Below are 27,496 nucleotides of genomic sequence, written 5' to 3'. Positions count from 1 at the left end.
ACTTCATCGACTTTCACGCCAAAACTTGCCCGTGCTATGTGGGGGCGAACGGGCAAACTGTGTTATGAGTTTTGATTGTGATTTCCTGCAGCACACATTTAAAACTTGGCTCTGGACTTTTTAATTCGGCTTTTTCGTGATGCAAAAAGGACACTTCCAGACCCAACTTGCTTTTTGCACCACTCAGTTGTTCACGGGGAAGGGAGGGGGGAAGGGCTACTTCCTATAATGGTCTATAAGTGGAAGTTCCCCCTGTGCAAGTTTGTGGCGTACTCCCCTCGTACTCTCTTTAGCGATGGACTCCAAATGTTCGGTTGGGCAATGCAAAAAGTCTTTACCATAACATTAGGGATATTTTAAACCCATCTATAAAGCCTTGCTCTCACTTTGACTCCCAGCGAAGGTTCCACCAGAGATAGAAATCATGCCTGCACCCAACCTCACAGCTATAACAGGAGAGGCAGTGGTTTTGAGATGCGTGGTCAAAGCGGGTCATCCACCTCCAGCTGTAGTCTGGGAAAGAGACACAAAGCAACCGCTTAACAGCAGTAGCGACGGCATATTGGTGATCTCCCCTGTAACTTTTGACAATGAAGGAATGTATATCTGCAAGGCGTCGAATATCATTGGGTCAACTGAGGCCGTGGCCTTGCTTACTGTACAAGGTAATTAAGTAATGATCCGGTAAGGTGGATAGCAATTTCTTTTGTTATGCGGCAACGGTGCTTTCCCCACACAGCAATGTTCTCATTTTTACACAGAGAATGCATAAACCTACATGAAGGTCGTTCACGCAATAAAATGCACTTACACTCCACTTTGAAAGGTGTTTTTTTGTGTTAAAAGATTTTGACCAATCACAAGAGTTGAAAACAATAGCCAAGAAAAGTTTACAATTTTAAATGTTCCCCACATAGGATTTCTTTGTTATTCAAACTGAGACCAGATTTTGTTATATAGAAGATGGTTGAAAGTAAGGATGAATATATGTACCGCATTATGACGTTTTGTTAACTTTTGCTGTTTAAGCCAATCAGAAGTAAGTACAGACAATAGAAAAGTTAGCACCTTTCTTGCATTCCAACATGTTCGTTGCCATTGTTGCTATCGTTCTTATCTGGACTGTTACTTAAAGAAGAAGGAGAATTCAAACACCAGAAAGCTCAGAACAATTTTCCGAGCTCCAGGTGAGAATCGAACTCACGACCCTCCGAGTTCTAGTTCGGACGCTCTAACCACTGAGCTTCTGGAACTCTAATGGCGAGCAGGGTCGGAATTTAATGTTACAGTGAGAAAAGCTCTTATTGAAAGCTACACTGCAAGATACCGGCATCCCTGCCGGTTCTGTCATTTATGGAATTTGCTGCAACCTGTTCGGTAGCGACCATCTTTCAAGCGTTCGTCGCTTATAAAATAAGTCTTACTAAATCCTCCTTCCTGCTTAAATGTTCCTCAAAAGACATGTTAGTGTGTCGCCTAAAGGTATCGCTCAATAAGGTTATCAAGGGCCTGCTTACATGGAGGTGGGGGACCTAGATGGGTGAGGTAGCCCGATGTAAACGTGATCAAATTAAAGTGAGATTATATGGACAGGCGGGTTACCCCACCTAAGCGGGTTACCTCACCTACCTGCGGTCTTCCACCTCCATGTAATCAGGCCCTAAAAGCAACCCTAGACTTCTTGGGAAAGGAGGTGGGGAGCAAAGGCAGCAAGAAATTCCCCCTTTATTCAAATACCCACAAGGTTTACCCAGATTATAACCCGGTGGTGTTCAATTCCTGCGAGCATGTTTTCCTTACTTTCTATATATGTCTTGTTTTCCGACTTCCCCGCCATTTTGCATAACCTGTTTGTGGCGAAAAATAATCTTGTTGAGTTACCTAATGTTTGTCTAGCCGCAGAAAATCAGATCCTGCATTAACATTAAGGAAGATGTGTGCAATCATTTAGCCCTGATAAACCTTTTGAATTTGTTTTAATCTACTTTTATTTCATCACGCAGCTGAACCCAAGATAATGCTGAGCCCGCCCAACTCCATTTCCGTGACAACTGGGGAGTCGGTCACTCTAGAATGCGCAGTCGTGGGGAATCCCCCTCCGGTGGTTCAATGGAAAACTCTGGGAAATTCCCAATCCAATTTTCAACTGATGGTGAACGGTCCCGGAATGTTGAAACTTTTTATTACAAATGTGACAGCGGAACATCACGGAAATTACACTTGTCATGCTCAAAACATTGTAGGGAAAACTCTGGAAACGATTCAGTTGATAGGTGAGTATGTCGGGTGTCAGTATGAGTAGGTTTCCAATTCTTCCACTCTGTTGACAAATTAAGTAAAAATAACTTAATTTGTTATTGTTGTTGTTTTGGGGGGTATGTGTGCGGTCGTTTTATAATCATTATTTTTGACGTCTGTATTCTAATACGGCTAAACGGGTGTGTTTTACGTCTTTATAATGCAGTGCGCTTTGATTTTCATTCTCTCTTTTCCTCAGGAAGTAAAGTGTATGTCAATGCACGGTTAACTTCCCACTATCCCACCTGTGGTATAAAATTAAACTGGTTTGCTTTCCTTTTCGAAGTGTGTGGGAATGAAACAGAAAGCAAGGATAGGTTGAACCACATGTATCAGTGCAACTGATATTTGCGTTGTATATGTATCCAAAGTTGTTTCGGCAGATCTCATGACGCTTGTGTAGACTATTTCATGTAACGCAACTCCTAGAGATCAAGTAATGCGTGATGCAGTGATTCAAAAACTCTCCTTGTAATTTTCCATAAGCAATGGTTGACCTTTGCTTTTTCTTTGCTCCTTAGTAAAGGTTCCACCAGAAATAGAAATTACACCAACCACGAACCTCACAATTGCCACAGGAGAATCAGTTATTTTAAGATGCTTGGTGAGAGCTGGTAATCCATCACCGTCATTGGTCTGGGAACGAGAAGGGAATAAACCACTGAACAGCAGTAAAGACGGCGCCTTAGTGATCTCTGCTGCCACTAGCGACAGTCAGGGAAAATACATTTGTAGAGCTACGAATAATCTAGGGACATCTGACGCCATTGCCTTTCTTACTGTTCAAGGTATCATAAAGATTGTGTTATTTATATCCATTCTCCACTTAACAAGTGGCGAATGAAAGAGCTACGGCTGAAGTGATAAAGGTGCTACATCCGTTCTCGCTAATGAATTTAATAAGGTACCATCACTTCAATTAAAAAAAATAAGCTCCTTTCTTGACATTTAAGCTCCATTAGGACCTGTATCTTGAATTTTTGGCCATGAAGAATGGTGAAAAAGAAATAGAATTCATAGAAACCAAAGAGAAGGTAAGATGCCAAATATAAAATTGGGATACATATACTGCTTTTTGTCTATGGTTTAGGCTGTCCGTTTGTGCCACGTGGCCAAGAGGAGAGAGGAGCAAAGTTTGGCGATATTCATGATAATCTATTCTAGCTGTGTTGCACCACGTCCCCTCTTATTTTTTCAGCTAGGTTCTGTGTGATGTGTGGAAAAAACGTTTGATTCCTGAACTGGTTTATAATTTCACACTGTATCTGTCCCCTTGTGCTTTCCTTTCACAGCTGAACCCAAGATAATGGTCAGCCCTTCTAATTCGATCTCCGTGACAGCTGGTTCTTCGGTCACACTAGAATGCGCAACCGTGGGGGATCCCCCTCCGGTGGTTCAGTGGATACCTCAGGGACATTCCAATCTACAACTGATGGAAAGCGGCCTCGGGGTGCTGAAACTAATTGTAAAAAATATCACTTCATCGAACCAGGGTAATTACACTTGTCAGGCCCAGAACATCGTAGGAATAACCAAGGAAACAATTCATGTAACAGGTGCGTAAGTTGATTTTGCCCAGGTTATCAAAAGAGCTCTTGAAAATGCTTAGAACTTTCGGCTTCTGATCACTAGCCGGTTAACAGTGCATGAAAAGACTGTGACCGCCGCAACCGAATTAAGTTAAGAATCGCCTTCTCATGGCTAAGGCGTGTCCGGGACTGAAAGACGATTGTTTTCGGTTTTAATATTTCTTCACTCAGAGCCTTAAATTGCCACTGCTTACGAGATACATCATGATAAATCAGCTTCCTTTCAGGCAATAAAACGATTTCACTAAATCCTTAGCAAACGCAAGCAATTTACGTCGGTTTACGTCGTTTGCACTTAACTTAGTTGTCCTTTTTGTTGTTGTGATTTGCCAGGACGAAGAAACAATATACAACTTCACACGCCATGGTAATTATTTTGGTTCCACTTTTACCCAAATATCAACTGCTTGTCACTTTGAGTTTGGAGATTCCGAAGAAAGAAAATGACGTTGTGTTGTTCGCTTTACATGCCATTGCATATGCCATTGATACCATGCCATTGATACCATGCCATTGATACCAAAACACGAAGTCCTTTGATGATTGAATACTCATCAGTTTGTTTACCTAAGATTGGAAATTCAGATATCATCGAATTTCTCCGTGTGGCATTTCCCATCACTCTCAAACCAAAGATACTCTAACCTCAAACCCTGTCTAAAATCTGCAATTGCCACTAGTTAAGTGATTAAAAGTGTTACGAGTAATAATAATAATAATAATAATAATAATAATAATAATAATAATAACAATAACCACAAAATCTTGAATCTTCAGTAAAGGATATGCCAAGAATAGAAATCAGGCCAGCACCAAACCTGACAGTGAGCGGCGGAGATACTGTGAATCTAACGTGCGCGGTAATTGCGGGTAATCCAACCCCGACGGTGGTCTGGGAACGAGAAGGAAATAAACCGCTGAACAGCAGTAGTGATGGCGTGTTAGTGATAGCTGTTGCCACTAGTGACAGTCAAGGAAAGTACATCTGTAAAGCGACGAATATTCTGGGGTCCACTGAGGCAGTCGCCTTTCTTATTGTTCAAGGTACAATTATCAGGCAACACGATAAAGAATGTACGTTGAGAGATTTTTAAGACATAACGTCAATGTTTTCCGAAAGCACATCATTTTGTCATTAGAGTTTAGACCTCTCAAATGAAAAATTAATAAAGTTATGCATTTGTTTGTATATTCATTTATAGACCATACAATACCCTGTTTGTCTGTAAGATCGAGCGTTTACCGTAACTAGCGACCAGCTGGGCAAGATTCACTAAAGGGTCTCGCGCCTTCTTCCGTAACGTTTACCCCCAATGACCGCCCGTCATGGTAAGCCGGTTTTACCAAGACGATCTTACGGGAAAACGGGGCAGTGCAAACAATCTTATCAATTCTATTAATCATTTAATCTAATTAAAGGCGCGCTTGGTGGCAACTTTCAATTTCGGTGATGATGAATTTTTGTAGCTAAGCTTTCAAAGGCAAGTGTCTCTTGTACATAGATAAAAACACAATGTACAAAAGCAGTGCTTAACGCAACTTCTGGCTTAATCTTTCATGGGCCATAGCGCAAGTTTCTGCGCCAATACAATAAAGCGCGTTTCTTTAATACACAGGTGAGCCAAAGATAATAGTGAGCCCTTCCAGTCCCGTATCAGTTAAAGCTGGCGGCTCTGTTTCTCTAGAATGTGTAGCAGAGGGAAAACTCACCCCAGATGTTCAATGGGAAACTCAGCTTAAATCTCACTCCAGCCTTCAGCTTGGGGAACGTGGCCGTGGTGTCTCAAAACTGGTAATTGAGACCGTGGGTCCAGAAGATGAGGGCAACTACACCTGTCACGCTCAAAACATCGTAGGGAAGACCCAGGAAACCGTTGAGTTGATAGGTAAGTTCGTGGTGAGACCACTTGTAATACAGGTTATTGTTGAAGTTTGTTAGTTGTCTTGCCAACTTAGACCTGAATATAACAAAATAGCATGGGACAGTAAGTGGCATTGCGCACTAAAGGACTAGAAAATTAAGGTGGCTTGGTCATTAATGCAGGCGCTATGATATCTTAGTGCTGATATTTTTGACTGAAATTCCTGATATCGGCGTTTGTTGATGATAGCTCGTTCTACCTCAGAGCAATTTATTTTCGATACTCCAAAACAATTTCAAAGCTGAATTTCCAACCACTTTTATTGACGGACTTCTGTTCCAACGATTTCTCCGAAATTTCCCTGGCATATTTACTACATCAACAAAGGTGGATACCAGACATTTCCATAAAAAATATCAGCAAAATGTTTTACTGGACGCGATTTTCTTTTAAGCGCTTATTTTGAAAAAAATATTTAACAGCAATGAAATCTAAATATTTCTTATTTATAAGATATAATATTTTTTTATAATTGTTAAATGATATCTGTTGTTGTTGTTTGCAAAGTTTCTCAGCCATCGAGTAAAAAAAACGAAAAAGTTATGTAACAAACTTTGTCATAGCTCAATGTGCCTGTTTTAATGACGAAGTTACCTTATCTCAGCATGTCATTTGCCTGAGAACGTTTCTGGTTTTTCTGACTAGAATGATGATCAGGTGGGTAATACCGGTATGTCCTTTTTCCACCGTTCTGAATGAAATACCTAAAAAAGACCTAATATTTGCAGCTATGCTTTTCTTAATTATCCGCCCAGCAGCCTTACCGCCTCTACCCTCCCCTGAATCTTTACAGGCTCATTTATAGCTCCGATCGGGTGATAAGCCATGAAGTGTACAAGGGTCAATAAGTTCTGATATCATGCATATGGTTACCAACCTCAGGGCTGAAAAATCACCCACCATAAACTAATCTTAGCTGTCCTAACAGTTAACTCTAAAATCACTCTTTTTACTTTCGTATGTTAGTAAAGGTGATGCCAAAAATAGAAATCATGCCAGCAAGAAAACTGACAGTCATAGGCGGAGAGAGTGTAACTTTCAGATGCGTGGTGAAGGCGGGCAACCCACCTCCATCGGTGGTCTGGGAAAGGGAGCAAAATAAACCGCTGAACAGCAGTGACAACGGCGTCTTAGTGATCTCTCGCGCGTCCGGTGACAGTGGAGGCAGATATATTTGTAAGGCGACAAATATCGTAGGGTCAACTGAAGCAGCGGCTTTGCTTATTGTTCAAGGTAAATGTTGATCTAACACAAGCAGAGGGCAACTACTCTACAATACCTATCTTGTTTCTGACAACCCTTTTCAAGAACCACTACCCAAAACATCCAAAACTCTTCTTGTGTGTTCGTTTAAATCACTTTTTCTTGTCCGTCTTTTATTACAATGAATTCCTGAAGACAAACTTCTCGAGGAAAGTAAAGGCCAGCTGTCCTTTTCAGGCAGATCCTTATCTTTACTTCACTTACAACAGCACGAGTAAGCAATGACTACATTACCCAAGGAGAAATTGAAACAATACTTATGATTAAGAGTTTTAAGGGGGCAAACAACGAATACCTTGACCAGTGCTGAAATGGCGAGACTTTTCATCAAGAAAGTACCTCGTTTCTTCCTTTTTGAAACCTGTATTCATGTGCCAGTGATAAAGCTTATTTTATGGCATCTTGAAGGTAGTGACTGCACAATTACGGTATGGCTTGCCTAATTATTACACAGGTGAACCCCAGTTGATAGTAAACCCTTCCAGTCCAGTCTCCGTGACAGGTGGAAGCTCGGTCACGTTGGAATGCGCAGCTGCAGGGAGCCCTCCTCCAGTAGTCCAATGGATTATTGAAGGGCATCCTCGGTCTAATCTGCAAATAAGGGAAACCAATCGTGGGGTATTGAAGTTGATTATTGAAAATGTCAGACCGGAAGACCAGGGGAACTTTACCTGCCAGGCAGAGAATATTGTAGGATTGACTCAGGAAAGTGTGCAGTTAACAGGTATATTCCTTATGCAGTGTAATGGCAGCAAGGTACTGAGAAGTTAAGGACTCGCTAAATGTCCTTCTCAGACATCCGAAAAGTAAACGATCGTAAATAAATCATTTCCCCTTTTGCTTTCCACCATATCATGAACCTGAAACTGGTTATCATAGAATAACAAGGTTTTATTTGTTTTTCTTAGGTTTTCTTGCGAAATTGCAACCACTGTTTCCTCATATTTGTCAGTCTAATCATCCAATGTTGATATTAAAGATTCCTTACTGTCGAGGAGTGTCTGTGTCTAGCCTGACAAAACAGCCGAGATTTCCAGACGCCATCAACGGAAAATACTTCTAAGGAACGAGCGCAGAAATTCCTTGCTAATGATATGTCACTCACTCTCCAGATCTGGAAAGTGCCAACCAAAATCACTACCCAGGTCATGGCAGTAAAACGTCATTAGTATAAAATTTCTCCCCTTGTTCATCAGACGTCATTTCCAGGAAAACCATTGATGGTGTCCCGAGATGTCGGCAGGTTTTTCATGCTAGGCTGTGTCAGGATGTCTGTTATTTTACATTAATTTAGAGGAACTTTTGCTATTGTCCTTGCTTTAATTAAAGGAGGTTTTCATTTTAGGCCAAACTTGTTCTCAAAGAGGATTATATGACATGATATTTTAAGCGTGTGGCGTATGTGTGGATACTTTTTCACACTTATTCAGCTTAGAACAAAACTAATGAGTGATACAAAAGTTAAACTAAATTCATGTTTTGTTTTTCTCCATTGACGAAATATGACCTAAGGTTATTCTGATTCCTTCTAGTAACTGTTCCACTAGAACCACCAGAGATCGTCTTAAATTCTGTTTCACAAACTGTCATCGAAGGAGAAGACGTGGAGTTTCGGTGCAATGCGTCGGGCTTACCAGTTCCGACCATTGTCTGGGAAAGACTGGGTTCTAATTTACCCAATGACGCCCTTGATAGAGATGGAATACTGATGATCCCGTCCGTCGCTGCAGAAGATGCTGGGACGTACTCCTGTAAAGCAGTTAATAGTGAAGGGCAGGACAGTTTTAGTGTCAAGTTGGAAGTGATAGGTACGATTAAGGAAAAATTGAACGAAGAAAAGAGAGGATAAAGTTTCTCGAATCCAGGCTAATCAAAATTTATTACTGACAAAAATCACATTTAGAATCCAAGTTAGAGACATTCAAAGGTTTCAAAGGTTTTATTTCTTGTAGCTCAACAATAAGATACATCTCCCACAAATTTCAACGTAAAACAAATTTTAACGTCAATTACCATTGATCGTGTAACATTTCGTAGAGGCATATAATTGAGTTACACATTTTATCCTGGCGAAGTACAACGATGCCGCCAACTGGAGGTGTAAAGGCCATTTCTTTATGTACCACTTTGACCAATAAGGCATCTTGTTTCTGAGCCTTCCATAAAAATGGTTCCTTCTTCATATGCTTTAATGTGAAGAAGCGCTTTGATTAATAACTAGGGGACTTTCCCTCACTTTTACTTGGTAACAGTTCAGACTATACGATATTTCAAAAAAGCCCTTTTTAAATAAGAAAAGGCACATGTCTTACCCATTTCTGTACTACAAACTCTTAAGAGCCAATGTCGGAAAATATCGAGAATCTCAAATCAGTTCCAAAAATTCTAATTTTGGCTGATACCACCCAAACATCCCTTTAGGGGAACTATTTCAAGAAACGATATTAAGAAATCCCCAAGCGCTTTACATTTTGAGAATTTTAGAAAAGTTCCAAAATTCGCAAAAAATACATTTTTTAATTCGGGAAACGGGTGCAAATTTCAACAGATTTCAACGAAACAGTACAAGCGCGCCAAAGCTCCTATTGACTTGATATTTCTCATGTATTTAGCAGACATCCACAGCTTCAAGACCCCGTAAAAAGGTTTTGCAAAATAACTATTTTAGTATAGTTTCTGGCTTTTATTGTGTGCGCTCTGATTGTGTGTTGTTTTGGCAGTCAAAATAACGCCCAACTTCAACCGTCAAAAGTCGATCCTGGTATGTCACAAATTGAAAAAACTACTATACCAAACGAAAAACCTGTTATTTTTTTAATTACACCTGAAGTTTTAGCTCTGCGAATTTAAACGCGTGCGAGTAATAAAATTTCAACTTGTGCCCCTCAAGTCGCCTGTCCGCGACAAGAACGGGAATGTAAACAAAGGAAAACATGCAAATCGGTGAGAAAATCATATGGAAGTTATAACTTACCCCTCAAAGCGCAAAAAATTGATGGAATTCTGTTACCTTAACAGGTATTTCTATCTGAGAGACTAATAAAACGAAATTATCCGTCCAATAATAATAAAAAAGCTACAAAAAGAGCTGGAGGGCTAGGGTCATGAAATCGCCTCGGATGCATCGGAACTCGTGTGTATGGTTCCGGAGATAAAAAAGCTTCTAAGGAAGCTTTCAAAATGCACCATAGAGCAAGCAAACAATGTCAGTAAAAGTAGACTGATATTTTGAGGTATGATAGCAATGAACCATTGTAAGTTTATTTTTACAAGTGACCCTTAAAATTAAAAGAGATAAGAAATAAAATGACAGAGGCGGGCCGGCCATCGACAGTTCCATTTTAAATGGTCCGTCCCTTGGCTATCGTACTCAATGTTAAGTCCAAAAAACCGAAACAAGGTTCAACGAAATAAAACATATATTACAATAATCTTTAAAAAGTATAATGCTAACTTGAGAATTAGATTTCCCGCATCGCAAAGTTTTAATTATGTAAATATCAGGAATGTTTACTTACTGATCTTATGTCGTGTTACATGTTCCAAGTTCCACAGGAGAAGAGTAAAACCCTCCGTCTTGTTTATACATTTCATAAAAAAAGACTAACTTATTTGTTTACTAGAACTATAGATAGGGAGTTAATAATCCTCCCATAAACACAGAAAACAAAGAAGTCAATTCATCTCGTTTTTTTGGTGTTGTGTTACCTGTCACATTTTTCAAGTCACGTGTTTTGCTTGCTGTACACGGTTTGTGAATGAAATACAAAACATATTATTTAGTTATTTCTCTTAAGGTAGTCACCTGCAAAACATCGCACAATTGTCAATGAATAAAGAAGGACTGTGCAATCAAAACTAACAGAATCTCCTAGAGCACACAAGCCATCTCCGTTTAAATTTTCATTAACAAAAACATCATCTTGTATTCAGAATTTCCCGCTGTATGACAGATCCAAATCGTAACTAACTTCTACTTTATTAGGCCATCCCCATAAAATGTTTCGTTTCCCGTCGCCCTCCCTCTCGTGAAGGTGGGTCGGTCGGAGGTGGAGGTGTATGTGGAGGTTCTTCCCTGAATAGGGGTGCCAATCGTACCCATGCCGGAGCCGTCAAGCCCTTTTCCAGGGTCATTCTTCTTCCGACATCCCTAGAGTTAGGGAAAGGAAAGAAAGAAGAAGAAACCACGCAAGAGTCATGAGAGCTTTGGCGATATCTTTCAATGACCCTTAAGGGTATTAATCCTAAAAAGTGTTTGACACCAGTTGAAGAGGGCCCATGTAGAGTACCTCTTCGGGTGTGTGGTAAATCTCTGCCACGCACTGCTCCATTTTTATAGGGAAAGGGACGGATCATTAAAAAAGTTCTGGAGTGGGAAAGAATTACAAAAATATATTTAATTGCCCTGACGAAGTCTTTTAATATAGATAAAATATCGGCAAGAGTCGTTTTTTCCAGTTTTTTGAGGTGATATAAATTCTATATATATTCGTGCAAGGAAAAATTCTGAAAAAATACTTCATGCACGCCGAGTAGCCTTAAAAATACTCCCGCATTGGCCTAACAAAGTTCAAGCAAGGGAAATGTCAACGAAAAAGTATTCTTCGACATGCGGCTCTAAAATACTCCACCCCCCATAACTTTTGTAATGGTCCGTCTCTTACAACTAAAGTATTTGAGATTTTCGTAGGCTCGATTACCAGCAGTTGCTTAGGAAATGAGCCCGCGCCCCTCCCCCAAAAGTCTCTTCCCAGAGAGGACGGAGCGGCGGAAGCAGTTGTCTCTTTCGTAAACGGTCGCTGCCATTTTTAAGACACTTAGAAAATTTTTGACGTGTTATCTAGAGTATTTCTATTAGAAAGAAAGAAAATCGGAACCCACGGTCAAACCCCACGGTACCTTTCCTATCCTAATCTCTCTCCCTTACCTCTCTACTTTTTGACTACCACAGCGACCCGCCAAAATTCCGAAAAGTTTAACAATAGCAGCGGCCCAAACCGAGCCTAAGATCTCCACTTATTTTTCTTTACTTTCGTAAAATATCACTTAAAAAACGACCGACAGATTGGTGCCAAGTAAAAAACGGGGACAGGACTTAGTCCCGGGAGGGAGGGTTCTCTCTTATACAAGCCATATAGGTATGTGCCGCCCCAACGGGTAGGGTTTTTGGGCCTTTTTGGTCTGAAAACGGGTATACACTTTGCCCATTTTGGTCTGGAATCAAGTATGGTTTTCGAAGGAACTACGGGACATGGTGTATGAAAGTTTTTATCGTTCAATTCCAAATGAGAAAGAAAGAAAGATAATTATGCGAATTCGAGATGGATTTAATTTTTTTTGTTTACGCTTTAATCTAAGTGATGATAACATAATTTTTACCTAAAGGCCGGGTCTGAAATCGGGTATGGATTTTAGTGGTCGGGTCTGAAAACGGGTGTGGAAAATGACATTTTTTGGCCTGGAGTAGGGTCAGAATTAGGAGAAACGGGCGGCACACCCCAACCAAGAATTTTCAGGAGTACCCCCCCCCCCCCGGACTAGCGTCACCTATTCAGTACTCAATTTCAGCCTTGGCTTTGGCATCCACAATTACTGATGGCTTCTTTAAGCAACTTCAGGTATGGAGCTTTACGGCGAATTGGTTGATCGGGAATGTCAAGATTGAGGCCTTGACAAATCACCTGAAGCAACGAAACCTTCAAGCTCTTTAATGTGTCTTCTTCTGCCATGGCACAGATGTTGTACTGGTCAAAAACAATGGGATGTTGGAGTGTGACAGTAGCCATCACTTGGTCTCTGGCCGTAGAAAAGTTTATTTCATCTTCAATGGCGGTAAGGTCGGCTTCATGGGTGAGGGTCTGTTGGCGCGTTGTCGCGGAAAGGCGAGAGAAATATGAAGATATCTGCTGGGAGGTCAGAAATTCGGTTGATTTAAAAAGCCGCTCACCATTCGAACTATGGGCACGTCTCATATCACGTGCTACAAGACTTGCGTCGACTTTCCGTCCAGTGGACTGACCAATGTTGAATTTAGCAGTGAGGTAGGCTTTCTGCTTTTCACTAAAACGGTACGCCTTCTTAGCTGGTCGCAACGCCCATCCCTCTGTTAAACGTTCTCTGGATTGTTTGTTTGCAACGCTGGTGGTTCTTAAGGTTGGCACGACACCGACACCCTCTTCTAAAACCTGCTGATAGCGAAGCTTAGCAAGATCCATAAGAGTGTGTTTTTCCAAGGACCGTATGCATTTCTCAGAGGACAGATGTTTCGTTAATGCCGAATGTCTTTGGAAAACCCTTGTACATCCACTCTCGGGGCAAGTGTATAAACCATGGTTGGTCTGACTCTCCTGTACGTCACTGGAACTCTCTCTTGTTTTGGGAGACTCGTCGTCGCCAACATGCTTTTTCTCTTTATGACCGAAAGACTTGAATTTTCCTGGAGAAAATGTAGATTCTAGCCACCTGTTTTCGGATTCTGTAAATAGGGAAATTTATAAGTGTCAAAACGACACTGGGTAAACGAATAAATTCAGTGTAGAGATAGATATTATTTTATTGTGTTTCAGTTTTAGGAGCTTTGTATGTATTGCTATATCGGTATTATTTTTTCCATTGCTCTTATTGCTTTTGAGTTGATCTCCCCGGTTACGTAGGGGTTTCTTAGCTATCCTTAAGTTTTTTTTAATGAAAATTTTAAAATAGTCGAGGGTCCCAAATACAAACAACAAAAACAAAAACTTCAAGACTGTGCGTTACCTGTTGTCGAGGTATCGGCTTTGATTTCTTTTCCTCTGCCAATGTCATATGCCCTCCATGCTTTGATACCACCTTCTGTAAACTCAAAGTTGTTGAGTTTACTGACATTGTGGATCTTCGCTGGTTCGCTGATTGGTGATGCCGTTGTGATTGCATCCAGACACGCTACGCGGACGCCATCAATTCCTCCATGTGAGACAAGAGCGTCTTTTAATTGAGTGGCATTCGTGACATCATGGCCTTCATTGATGAAAATGCGCACGTGAGCCTTACCTGTGGCCGCAAGGCGATCTGCAGCTCCCTTACCGCCTTGTGGATCACTGAAATCAATGCGTCTAATCTGGACTCCTGTAGAACTCGAAACTACAGGGCACGCAAGGATCGTTGCGGACGAATGATAGCATCCAGCGTTGTCCTGCCGAAAATAGGCCTTCGTTACGTTTGGATACTCGGATTTGACAGAGCGAAGCACATCCTGCATGATTGATATCACAGAGGTACTGTCCTGACTGCATGACTGGATGACGTGAACATATCCTTGCCACTGTAACTGACTGTCAGATCTTCTATAGACCACGGAAATGTGCCAAGATATGCCACGCTTTCCGAACCAATCAGACTGCGATTCTCGGTACCTCTGTGGTAGAAACTTCATTGCCCAGTCGTTGACAATGAGTACTGTCTCACTGTCAAGAAGGTCAAGAAAGTCCAGTCGGGCTTGGTCTTGATTAAATGATCGTAATATGTGGCACTGCCATAAACGGATGGCAAGCTTCGATGACTGCATAATGTAGATTGCCTCTTCCCGCTCGTCATCAGATGAAAAATGGCAACAGTTAATGCGACAGTCAATTTCCCTTAAAGTTTCGTTTAGCGCTTCACACTGCTCACAGATATCTTCGTGATTGTGTTGGCACTGCACCTGGTAGTCTGGATCGTTAGCATCGCTCAATGAAAACGCTACACAGTGATCTGGTATGCTAGCTTCCTTCTCCAAATGCACCTGCAAACAAATCAATTCATTGCAAAAGCAATAAGCCTCATTCAATCAACTTATTTCGGGCGATCACCTACACTCCTCAACAGCGGTTCATATTTTTTGGGCCTGTATGTGCTTGCTACCCAAGTTATACGCTTTTCACACAAACGTTTTCCCACATGGGGTGAGGATATAGCGATACTAGACTATTTTGTTTCACTCGTTACAAATTACAATGTTTGTAAACAGTGATGTCTCCTAGTATCTTATGGGTAACTAACGATTAGGCGGGAACTGAGGTGAAATGTACCTATACTTATCAATACTCCAAATTTATTAATAAATTAACCATCAAATTTTTCTGTTTGCTTAAAACATACCTTGTAGTCTCCTTTTAGATAAAGCTTAGTAGCTTTGAGTGACTCGATCATTCGTCTTTCCCAATCCATGTCACTTTCCACTTCATTTATTTTACGCACCAGTGATATCAGGTCATCAAATGCTCGTGTACCATCCGCGGCATAGTAATCAAGTCCCTGAAGAGACTTTCTTACTGACGCACTGCATTGAGACAAAATGCGCAACATCGTGCTTTGACTAAAAGGCTTAAAGCCAGTCTCTTCACAGTACTGAGTATATTGACGCACGATTCGTTGAGGTATCATGGTTCTTATCACGTTGGGGACTTTAAGGACTTCACCCGTCGAAAGAGTCAACTGTTTCTGTCCGAACGGAAGATCTTGTACTAAATGTGGGCTTGTGATAAAGCACAGAAAATGATCTAACTGTTTTAGATCTAATTTTATTCTTGTTGACACCCGAGGAGGTACAGGTGCGCCACGACCAAACTGAAGGCGGTGCAGATTTGCCATAGAGTACCGGTACCTTGTTAGCCCTGGAATGAAGGTGCCTAAAATTTTAAAACCAGCAACACCAGTCATTACAGAAAGGATTTGTCGGCGGGTATCCCAGCTATCGGCGTTATTATACGCTTCTGTTAGGGCTTCTAGGTAACGCTGATCTGCTTGTGAGATATCTTCAATACCAAGCAACTTGTTCATGGAAGCTGTTGATGTCATGGCTCTCCAAATAAGGCCAGCATCTTCGGGAGAAATGGTTTTTAGAACTGCAGCTACGATGTCGCTTGATCTTCTTGTATACCTTTGTTTAGTGGATTCACTGCAACTGCTAAAGTCCAACCATTTTCTTTGAAGCGGCGGTATATTCCAAGCCACCAAGAACTCATTCAGAAGGCTACGCTGCATTTCTGCGGCTGTTGCTTGAGAGGGAACAATTTCATCGCTTTGAGTAGACGTTGTGCTCCTGGTTTCAGGGCTTAAAAAGGTCTCATCGGCAATTTCTAACTTGCTTAATGCACCAAGGACAGCACTAGAGACATCACTGTCTGCAGATGTCGACTCCTCAGTTTCCTACACATTTAAAATAAATAACAAATTAGAGAATCCTTTTAATTCCCATTACAGTTTAAACCGGTTTGCCGCATTTTTCGATTTTGTAAGGATAAGAGGATAATACAGTTTGAAAAAAAAAAACGCATCGAAGACGCAGGTGAACAATTTGCTCGTTTGATAGCACTTTATTCACAGCTTTTTGGTTCTTTAAGTTTGATTGGGCTGAAGTTCAGCCTTTCAGCCTCGGCCGAATTCACCTTTCTCGGTCTGCCTAAAATCATTTCTTTTGGTGATTCATGCGTTACAGGAACTGGCTTACGCTTAGTGGCAACCTCGACTCGACCCCAGTAATTCTCAATTGACCTTTCTTTTTCTGGCGTCTTTCCTGTGATATTGACATCTTTTTCCAGATATCACAATCGTCGTCAATGTTTGCTGTTTACAAAAAATAAGCGGGGAGGTTGCGGGGGGGGGGGGGGGTTGGGCCAATCAATAACGGAGAAATATTTTGAGTAAATAACCTATTTTATGGGCTTATCAACATACCAGCCTTGTATCACCAGTCTCCAAGAGTTCTTCTAAATTCTTTACTTCATCCCCACTTTCCATAGATCCTTCTAATTTCTCCTCTTCAGCTTTAGCTTCCTTAGGTCCTTCTGATCCCTTCTCTATTGCTCCAGCGCCCATTAGATGTTTTTCCTCTTCCCTCGTCAGATGTCCAAAGCAAGTCGAGCAAATAGCTAATGTGAAATAATAGTATGTTAGAAAATCCTCGATTAAGGCCCCTAGGGGTGGCTTAATAGAGATGGGGAACTTACCCCCCTGAGGGGTGGCATAATGGAGATGGAAGTCTTCTTATGGGCTCCTGAACTTGGTATCAGTTTTCCATAAAGAACTCAAATGCAATGTGGAAAAGCTCAAGCGCAGGAAGTTGAAGGTCATGCGGCCGAGGATCAAAAACAAATCCGAACTTCCAGCTGGTGAATAAACCACCCCTGGATTCCATCACTTCCTTACCCAACCGCTGTTTGTTACTAACAGAGTCAAAGCGTTCAATCGCTCATAAGAATTTCAGTAAAATTACAAGACATAACGTAAAAATCACTTACGCGATCCAACAACAATTAGCTGGCCTGTTTCCTTCAAAATAAGTGAAGATAGTTGACTGCTTATTCTGCGTGTTCCTTTCACTTTTGCTGACTTATGTGCGATCATTGGGCTTGGAACCGAACACATAGTTTTCCCTGTTCTCCATCTTATACCATATTCCGCCCGATGACGGGGACATATAGTTATAAGGTCATGAGACACATCCGGCGAAAAAATTCCTGATTAGAAAAAACCTTCGGAATTAGAATTATATTAGGTGCTTACAGAACGTCAAAACAAAGTAAAAATTCAACCACGCGTCATTTACTGACCTGCACGAGCTAGTAGTAGTTTCCTTTCACTTTCCAACGATGGATCTTCACTGAGACCATACATTTCCAGATGTCTCGTGATGTCTCGTTCGCATTTACCAAGAGGTATACATTCGTATTGACCAGGATATTCCTGGCTAACACCGCATTTAAGATTTCCATCAACAAGAGTCGAAAAAGTACACAACATTTTTTTCTTCCACACACGTTCGTTATAAACGCTGTAGGTTATACCATGTGTCGATTATGCAATGCAGTTTTTTTTAGATTTCGACATACTGTACAGAATTAGGTGATTACGTGTACACGGGAAAGATTGCGTGAGCGGCTGCAGAGTAATTTATTCAAATCACCATACACGTAACTTGACACCAAGTTAGGAGAACCAACATTTGGCGCCGAAATCTTTTTACGAGCGTATACCACAGATTACAATTTTCAGTTAGTCGCTACTTTTAAGTCATTGTATTCAGGTAACCTTAAGAGCTTTACATCACGAGAAAGATATGAACACTTGCTAACACTGTGACTGGGTGGAGGGTATTACAGTAGTTTCTACAAATCCTGGACGAACGTCGCAACCCAATATTCGTGTTTCGTAATCTCAAAGCTTAGAGGTGGATGTCTGTTTAGGACCCTGCAGGAAGGTGTGTTCACCATTATTGTAAATGTTTGCTTTGAAATACTTGCATCTTAATGCCTTTTGGCTTTGAGCACGAACAATCTCTTTTATTTGGGAAACAATTATTACGGTCCGCTTAGTGTTTGTTTGTGGTCTTGATAGCCGCTGTAATTCCATTTTGTTGAGAGGTCCGGATTTACAATAGTTTTGACTTGGGTTTCATAGTTCATTTTTACCTATTAAAGTAACTTTTTTTTTCTGACATAGTTTCCCTATGGGGTTTTGAAGTTGACAGAAATGATTGATAGACCTGATACTTCAGTACCGGGAATTCACCCGATCAAAATTTGTGAGCAATTGCATTTGGCCCATCACTCTTTTTTATTTTTTCCCTGTTTTAGATTATTCGACGAACAATTACGCTTTAGTAGCTTCCCAGGTACCAATAATTGATTAGATAACAGAATTTTCATCAATTTTTTGCTCTTTGATGTGCTAGCTATAACTTCCGTGTGATTTTCTCCTCGATTTGCATATGTTTTCCTTTGTTTACATTCCCGTTCTTGTCGCGGACAGGCGACTTGGGGGGCACAAGTTAAAATTTTATTTCTCGCAAGCGTTTAAATTCGCAGAGCTAAAACTTCAGGTGTAATTAAAAGAATAACAGGTTTTTTGTTTGGTATAGTATTTTTTTCAATTTGTGACATACCAGGATCGACTTTTGACGGTTGAAGTTGGGCGTTATTTTGAGGGCCAAAGCAACACATAATCAGAGCGCACACAATAAAAGCCAGAAACTATATTAAAATAGTAATTTTACAAAACCTTTTTATGCGGTCTTAAAGCTGTGGATGTCTGCTAAATACATGAGCAATATCAAGTCAATAGGAGCTTTTGCGCGCTTATACTGTTTCGTTGAAATCTGTTGAAATTTGCACCCATTTTCTGAATTAAAAAATGTATTTTTTGCGAATTTTGGAACTTTTCTAAAATTCTCAAAATGTAAAGCGCTTGGGAATTTCTTAATATCATTTCTTGAAAGAGTTCCCCTAAAGGGATGTTTGGGTGGTATCAGCCAAAATTAAAATTTTTGGAACTGATTTGAGATTCTCGATATTTTCCGACATTGGCTCTTAAATATAGTCAAATTTCCCTTACGCAGACACCATCGGCAAGCAAAAAAGTAATTTCATTGGGAGCTGGCCGGTAATGAATCATGCTTTTGTAGTGTAGTTCCTAATGGGAAGATTTGTTAAGGTGGCCGTGAGTGAAGCTGTCCGCTTGAGGCATATCGTATGTCCGTCAAAAGATAATTAACAATTATTCTTTTATATCGAGGTGAATAGTGGCCAAATATTTACCGAGCCGCGAAAGCGGCGAGGTAAATATTTCCAAAGCCACTATTCACCGAGATTGAAAAGAATAATTGTTTTAGTATATACACACGAAGTGATCTCAACAAAATCAGAGAGCAAACCATTCGAAAGTACGATTTGATTGACAGATCAAATCACGCGTAAGTTTAAAAATAGATCTTTGCAGAATTTTCAAACATGGCAATTCACAAGTTTATCATTTCACAAAGCGACAGCGTAATGGCTTAAATGGAACCGCTAAAAATTTGAACTGTTTCCTTACCTGAAAAGAAAAGTAGAGCTTTGTTGTTTTCTGTTGACTCGCCAAGTTTATAGCCAAAAGGGTTTGTTGTGTCGTTCTTCGCATGAAGTGCTCACAAAAATGGCGGCTCGGTTGCTCGAGGTAAGACGTCGTCTTCCTGTTTCATTCTTTTTCCTGTTCACTTGAAACGTAGAATTTCTGCAAACATTTCCTTTTAAATTTGTTTTTCATAAATAAACTCCGATTTCTGAGCGAAAATTTTCTTGTTAGAAAACGCTGAGTTCACGAAACGGCTTCTTCTACGCGAATACACGGGAGTTGTAAACAATCCATCGAGCACAAAACTCAGCTACAGTAAATTGAAAAACGCCGTATTGAATCCTTCCAAGTATTTTCTTGCCTTAAAAGAAGTCAGCCCTAGGATTTTGTGGACTTTTAAAAGATCGTTCTCTAAAAAGATGGGAAAAACACCGAACTCACACATTATCCACTCGCTAGGAGGTGAATATTGTTGAATAGTCCGAGATAGCGAACCAATCAGATTGCTTGAATCACCAAGATCACTGAGTGTGTATATACTAAAAGAGCTTAGACTGCTACTACCCTGTTGTACACCTCTCCCATTATATCCTTTCAAAGTAATTATTACTATCAACGATTCCAAGTAATGCTGTTTTTTGAACTCGAGGTTCTTTAACATTTTCCAAAGGTTTGGAAACAATGAAAAAATGGAACACCACCTTTAGGAACTTTTAGGAGAAACGACAAATTTAAAAAGGTAGCCATGTGGGTGAATATTCCAGACTGAAATTTGTGTTTCCTTTCTTCCCCAAACTTGATTAATCTTTGGGACAAGTTTCAAGCTTTCGAGGCCTGTTTTGGGAATGGAAGGAATTTGTGAAATAGATTCCTGCTGTGAACATAAACTTAAACTCGACATCTGAAGGATCAAGGAGATAAAATATAGTGATTTGTTTTAAGTTGTCATACCAAGCCTCGAACCCCTTTTATTGTGGGCGCGATCCATTCAACCAAAATTCCAACCGGTTCGACCGGGAAAAGTGGTCCACCTCAAAAGGTGGACCCGTTTTTTCGAAACTTTTCCGGTTGGACCGAACCGATCCATTGAGTTTTGGACCGAAATTTCCGGAAATTTTGGTTGAATGGGTCGTGCTCTGTGTCTTCTCACCGGGGCTGAATTCTGGATTTTTTTTACCTTAAAACTCGCAAATAGTGAACCGACCTATGTCTACATTTAAGTGATAAACAACCCGACCCGTGCCTTTTTTCTTTCTTTTTTTAACCAGTGCCTCCTCTAATCGACGTGACTCCCTCCAAGATCTCCGTCATTCAAGGATCCTCATTTAACATCTTTTGCATTGTTCAGCCATCACTTGCAATCACGTGGTCAAAACTCAATGGTAGTTTCCCAAACGACATCGTGAGGGACAAGGGGACCTTAAAAGTCAGTGAGGCGAAACTGAAACATGCAGGAACATACCGCTGTTATGCTAACAATTCAGCGGGCTCCAGTGAAGGCTTTGCAAGCGTCGTCGTGTATGGTAGGAACCTTTAGGGGCCGTTAATTAAAAATATATATATCGCAGTATATAAAAGGTTTATACCTCAAGAGTTAAGGTAATAAAAGTTTTAATTGTAAAAACACAAATTTAAAAAAGGCCTTTCATCCCTTCTTCTTCTCTCTCAATGACTTCCATTTATTGAATTTTTTCCCTTTTATTTAGAAAGAAACATTCTATGTTGTACTATAAATTCTATATTGTACTACAAATGATGTTTTTTGTGATGGCACTGAAAGTGTCTTTGAAATATACGTTCCAGTCTTGTTGCTCTTTGCATATCGATTATGTTGATTATTCAGTGCTGATCAACAAGCTAGTCAATTTTCAATTTCATCCCATGTTCAATTTGTCCTGGCTTTTTGACTGACTTTCGTTCTTATATCTCAGCTGCACCAAAAGTGGTGGCCTGGCCTAGATCTTTTGAAGCCGCGCATAAATCCAATGTTACACTGCAACGCGACTGGCATACCCGACCCGGTGATCTCCTGGTCAAAAGAGGGGCGCGACATTCCCGTACGACACTCAGCTGGTGTCTTGAGTCTTACAGGAGTTATCAGTGACGATAATGGTCGATACATCTGCACAGCAAAAAATGCTGCTGGAACTTCTACAACATCTATAGAACTCACTGTCGAAGGTTTGTTAGAGCTTCGCTTTGAAGAAAAAGAAGTCACTTTCTGTTCATCTCGATCCCCTTTTTATGCTCATTTCCCCTTATCATGCCTAAGTTCATTGGTCTGGTTGACGACCCCATATTCTCAAAGTACAGTGCTTAATTATATCATAACCAAAAATTAATGTCCATAAATCTTTTTCAAATGTCGAGCCAATTCATTGCACTGTAATTATATTATGCTATACCCTTGAGTTTATCCAACTGTTATTGTTATCATTATTATTATTATTGTTGTTGTTGTTGTTGCTGCTGTAATTATTACTATTGTTATCTTTATCGTTTTTGTCATTGTATCAGTATCATAATCATTATCATTATCACTATCATTAAATCATTCGTATGAGTAGCCATGTAATCATATCCTTTTTAGATCTACCCAGTGTGGTTATAACAGGTGGAACCTCCGTCAAAACAGTTTCAGTAGGAAAGAATTTGACTCTAGAATGCATTGCGAATGGAACTCCACAACCAGAAATACAATGGACCCGCGTCGATGGTCTGTTGCCCGAGGGACTCATTTCAAAAGGAGGACAGCTGATTTTCCCGCACGCGCGGCTTGCCTATGGTGGTGTATATAGGTGCGAAGTCACTAACAGAGTGGGCTCTGTGCAATCTGAAGTAGCCATCTTTGTGCAAGGTTGGTGTTTATTGTTTGTTCTTTTCTGCTGTTACCTTTCACGGTTACTGGTCTGCAAAAGAAATTAAAGCTAATGCAAGTAAAGCTAAAAAACGCTTGAAATATTTGACCGTCAATTGCAAAGACATTCACATTTTTGGGGAATAGGAATGGTTCACTGGTTTGTCAACCGAGTTGATAAGCCACGATAATAAGACAGGATAAAATAGCGAAAGCTGGCGATTGCGTGTCCTCGTGTCAGACCAAGTGAGGAAGGCGTGAAAACATAAGCCTGCTTTAAATCTTACTGCGTAAACCAAAATGACCTTATCCGATTGGATTTTTTGGCACTACCCCCCAACCACCCCAACCCTACGGTTACAACTAATATCCATCTGCAAAGATCATGCAGTTTTATTGACGATGTTACTATTAAACATTTTGTTATTAACTCGAATGGCAAGACTGTACTCTATTGACCCTTAGAGGCCCCCAAGGTTATGGTTACTCCACAGAAGTCACGTGTGAAGACTGGTGAGACCGTGCAATTCACTTGCATCGCTAGCGGCTCCCCGTCCCCAGACCTAACATGGCGGAAAGTTAACGGATCGCTTCCAGTCAGCAGTACAGTGCAAAGAGGAGTTCTAAAGATTGCTAATGTGACTCAAAAGGATGCTGGGAGTTACAATTGTGAAGCCAAAAATGTTGAAGGATCGGCTAATAGAAGTGGAATTTTAGAAATTAAAGGTAAGGTATTGAAGGGTAGGCTCTTTGGAAGTAATTTTACTTTAACCTCTCTCCTTGTTTCATGTCTTGATTTTGACGAGTTTTGGTGCAAAACTTTTCCAGTGCCTTTCCTCCTATACATTTTACCTGATGCAATTCCAAAGCGAAAAGCTACGAATGTTCTTGCGGTCATGATGAGGGTTAGTTTGGGGAGTTTCTGCTAAGTTCACTTCGCGTCAATGACAAGAAGACACCTCTGTTATGATATTTAATCTAACCATAACGTAATGGTCACCAACCATTTGTATCACTACCTTTTCTATATCTCTTCTTAGTGACCGTTCCACGATTTACACAGGAACCTCTGTCCTACCTCAGTGTACAGACATTAACAGACGAGCCACTTAATTTCACGGTTGAAACTGTGTTCATACCGGAGATGGCGGATGGACTGATTCTGTACAACGATCAGCTAACAAATGGCTCTGTTGGAGACTTCATTTCATTTGGAATGTCAGACAGATTTGCTGAATTTAGGTAATGGGGTTGTATTCACAAACAGGGACGAAGAGCATCCTTCTTGATCCCCGCCCGTAGTCCTGTGAGGCTTAGCTCTAGCAGGAGTCTGCCCTCGCAAGCTATTTTTTCCATAAAGCCTTTGGTTACACACAAATCTTTTTTTCGAGGTCGTTTGAAAACTAATGCAAAAAAAGGATCCCAACTTATTTTGTTTCTGTAAAACCCTGAAACAGCAAGGTAACCAAACTATCGTTTTACTAACCAAGTCTATCATATTCCACCTTGGCTGCAGTCGTATTGCATACATTTAGCCAAGCCTTAAAACGGAGCTTCCATTTAATACAACACTTTAAGTTCTCGTAGGGGGGTGCATCATACACTCTGACTGTTCCAGTGACTTATTCCAAGAACTGCATCATGTCATATGTATCAACATACTTAGCACGAACACACCATTATAAGATGGGGTAGTTTACTTGTAGATTGTATGTGAGGGGGACTTATAATCCTATGGCCAATTTTTACAAGTGTAATATAAACGTGTAGCCATTTTCCGTGGGTACAGATTGAAGAAAAAGGACTCCGCTTCAGCGCAAGCTTCTCACATATACTCTGGGCTCCGTTCTCCCAGTCTAACAAAGTATACTTAAATATCTCCTCCCTGGTGAAGCTGGGCCGGCACATTAGAGAGTATCTTACGATGTTTTTTTTTTCAAAATGGGCTATATCCACGTTGTAGTGGCTGTGCATGTCATCTTGATCTTAATCTAACTGTGATGCACATGTTATAATCCAGTTTTATCCTTGGTTGATATATTTTTTTCTTTTTGGGGGGTATGGTAACGTAAGAAAAGAATCTGAAACAAACTAAATAATCCGTATTTAGATTCAACCTTGGCTTTGAGCCTGCAATCATTCGAAGCCGGCAACCATTGAGCCTGTATGAGTGGCACAGAGTCGTCTTATCACGTAACAGGAAGGAAGGAAATCTCACCGTAGATGGGGAGCCACCTGTAACAGGAATTTCTAAGGGGAGTAGTACAGGTCTAAATTTGAATCAGGATTTGCACGTGGGAGGAGTCCTTGACTTCTTATCAATAAGCTCTTTGGCGGGATTCAAGTCAGGATTTATTGGCTGTTTAAGCTACTTGGCTATCGACGGGAAAGTTGTAAATTTTGGTAAGAATAATATATAGATTTAGCCAGGGCTAAAAGTGAAGCTCCTATTAACTCGAATTAAACAATAAACTTGCAATTGTATTTTACAAATCAGTTAACTTTAGAGCACATTCATGTGACTTTTGAGGGAAAGCTAAGTGATTTTAGAGAAAAATAATTTGCAAACAGTCCAAGCTAAGAGTGAACTTAATGTTACATCGAATTGATAGCCTTATATGTACACCCAAAAAATAGCAATCATCTTTGATCACATTCAAGAGCCATAAAAATGTCTCTTGATCACAGTAGATTAGTATAAGTAATAGCGTGATTTGTAGTGATATTTGGCATAAATACCACGAGTGATATTTCAAAACTGTTATATGTAATTTCACGAGCCCTTAGGCGAGTGAAATTTGAGACAATTTTGAAATATCTCGAGTGGTATTTATACCAAATATCACGTACAAAATATGCTATTATTTGCTTATACTACTACCCACAAAAGGTTTGTAATTTTCACATGTAGGTATTTCAAATTAAGCTGAAATACCACTGCTCTAAGCCAGTCAAATTGCAGAAATTTCTGATGTAGTAGTATAAGGCCTGGAAAACAAATTCTCGGAGAACAAATCAGGCCCAATTTTCTGCGTTCGACAAGTTTACAATTTATTTTACAAAATCTTGCTAACAAGTCTGGGGACGTGTAAACCAACCTTTTATACTTTTTATACATCATCTGAGGTGAAACAGTACCATGAGGCACTGTTTTTATCATACAGACCTCGGACAGATCACAATTTTGCAATACAAATTGTACTCATTCAACATTCAGGTCGATCGAGGCACACGTGGGTCGAAACCGTTAAAAAAATTTCTAAAATCACCTATACGGCTTGCCGGTTCTCACTTTTGACAAGCGCCAAAGTCGACTGTTTAAATCAAGATTAATAGAGTTATACGCTTTAACATGATAAAAAATTTATAATGTTTATTTCTTTATTTAACGGTTTTATAACTACAGTATGTGTAATCTTCAAAAGCGTTTCGAAGCGTTTGATACACGCGGCATTTTGACTACTCCTGCAAGCGATGTTCGTGAGCGACTGAAAACAAACGGCACAGCGATTAAAATTGTAAAGAGACTACTAACAATCAATAAAAGGATAATAATTCGGTGAAACATATACAGAGACAACAATTTTCATTCACGAAGACAAGTCAAAAGTGTCTTTTAAAATCCTTGTTTATGTTTTAAGCCTGCTTCCCGGCGTTTGCTTTTTTCAAAGATGAACTCGAGGCAGGAAAATTTAAATGGCTCAAAGCTTTCTTTTACAGCCAGAATTATAACTAAATATTCTTTGGAACGTTTTCTTTCTATTTGCAGTGACAAAATGTCTAAAGGCTTTTTAAAGTTCTATAAGCTTATAATCAAACCTGATACTCGGTCAGATCGATCATTGTCTCAAATCTTACAAACGTGCATAAACTAAATAGCCGCATAAACTACGCCTGACTTCATTAAATTAGATATAAAAAACAAACATCAAATACAATAATTACTCAGGCTTACCATTCTAGATGCTCTGAAAACTATCAAGTAAGGCCAGAATCGCTTCAGACTTTTCAACCCTCTTACGCATCAAGCAAGGTGAAAAACGAAAACGATGCCATCCGAAATCGGATTTCCGACTTTGACAAGCCACGTATTTCTCAACCAAAAACCCAATAAACAAACTAGCTATGAATAACAGAAGACTCTTGGTAGCAGAAGAATTTCATTTTGTAGATTCAGCGGAGAAAGACAGTTAAAAACATCACAAGTTGACACAAAACTCTGTCAGTTTCAGCTGTCAAAGTAAACAAGTTTCAAGATGCTGCATAAATTTTCCGCATGAACTCACCTGTCAAATTTTGACCAATCAAAGCATAAAAATTGGACGTAGAGCGTGACCAACGCGTGACCTTGGTGAGAAAAGTCCGAAGCAACTGGCATGTCATCCCTGCCCTTAAAAACTGGCTGAATTTTAGCTTCCGAGGTCCGTTTGAAATCAAAATTTTAATTGTGCGACACATATAAAACAAAACATATTTCATATGAATTAAAAAAAATCAAACTTGAACCTGCGATCATTTGAAAACTAGTAACTTGTCAGCGGATAATTCCAAAAAGATACTCGACCTCGATGGGTCGACACCTGAGCCCGCGATACGGTCAGGTGATACTGGTCAGCAGATACCCTGTTTTGACAGCTGTTGATCACAACATTGATGTACAATATGTATGCAATATCAGTCTGCCTGTGCTACCAAACTAGCTAGAAAGTGTTGAACATTGA

The 27,496-nt window shown here is 40.2% G+C and overlaps 2 protein-coding genes and 1 non-coding gene across 3 annotated transcripts in view; 1 reads left to right on the top strand and 2 right to left on the bottom strand.

The window, feature by feature from the left end:
• The window catches only part of LOC140926866 (basement membrane-specific heparan sulfate proteoglycan core protein-like), an 87,583-nt gene that overhangs the window by 53,690 nt on the left and 6,397 nt on the right, over nt 1–27,496 (top strand). The window contains 14 exon segments of the mRNA XM_073376550.1: nt 399–665; nt 3,591–3,854; nt 4,665–4,931; nt 5,504–5,773; nt 6,776–7,042; nt 7,527–7,796; nt 8,605–8,880; nt 21,187–21,441; nt 21,850–21,910; nt 21,912–22,099; nt 22,509–22,775; nt 23,241–23,501; nt 23,816–24,017; nt 24,886–25,178. Of these exon segments, the coding sequence (XP_073232651.1) occupies nt 399–665; nt 3,591–3,854; nt 4,665–4,931; nt 5,504–5,773; nt 6,776–7,042; nt 7,527–7,796; nt 8,605–8,880; nt 21,187–21,441; nt 21,850–21,910; nt 21,912–22,099; nt 22,509–22,775; nt 23,241–23,501; nt 23,816–24,017; nt 24,886–25,178 (3,408 nt within the window).
• On the bottom strand, nt 1,180–1,253 carry Trnas-aga (transfer RNA serine (anticodon AGA)). The gene has a single exon. It is a non-coding gene; the product is annotated as a tRNA-Ser (tRNA).
• Nucleotides 12,637–15,503, bottom strand: LOC140953709 (uncharacterized). Its single transcript, XM_073403114.1, has 3 exons — nt 15,188–15,503; nt 13,829–14,831; nt 12,637–13,547 (listed from the first exon to the last, which is right to left on the bottom strand). Exons 1-3 carry the CDS (start codon nt 15,470–15,472, stop codon nt 12,637–12,639), a joined length of 2,199 nt encoding a protein of 732 aa, XP_073259215.1. The 5' UTR covers nt 15,473–15,503.

This window comes from Porites lutea, chromosome 1 (assembly GCF_958299795.1).
Source record: "Porites lutea chromosome 1, jaPorLute2.1, whole genome shotgun sequence".
NCBI classification, from domain to species: domain Eukaryota; kingdom Metazoa; phylum Cnidaria; class Anthozoa; order Scleractinia; family Poritidae; genus Porites; species Porites lutea.
This window is presented reverse-complemented; position numbering and strand designations above follow the sequence as displayed.

Excerpts from the sequence above, each read along its gene's own strand:
- LOC140953709 (XM_073403114.1), bottom strand. The coding sequence starts at position 15,472 with ATGATACCTCAACGAATCGTGCGTCAATATACTCAGTACTGTGAAGAG. Across the intron at positions 14,832-15,187 it reads ATCTAAAAGGAGACTACAAG|GTGCATTTGGAGAAGGAAGC; the intron begins GTATGTTTTAAG and ends ATTTGTTTGCAG. Across the intron at positions 13,548-13,828 it reads AGCCGATACCTCGACAACAG|AATCCGAAAACAGGTGGCTA; the intron begins GTAACGCACAGT and ends CCCTATTTACAG.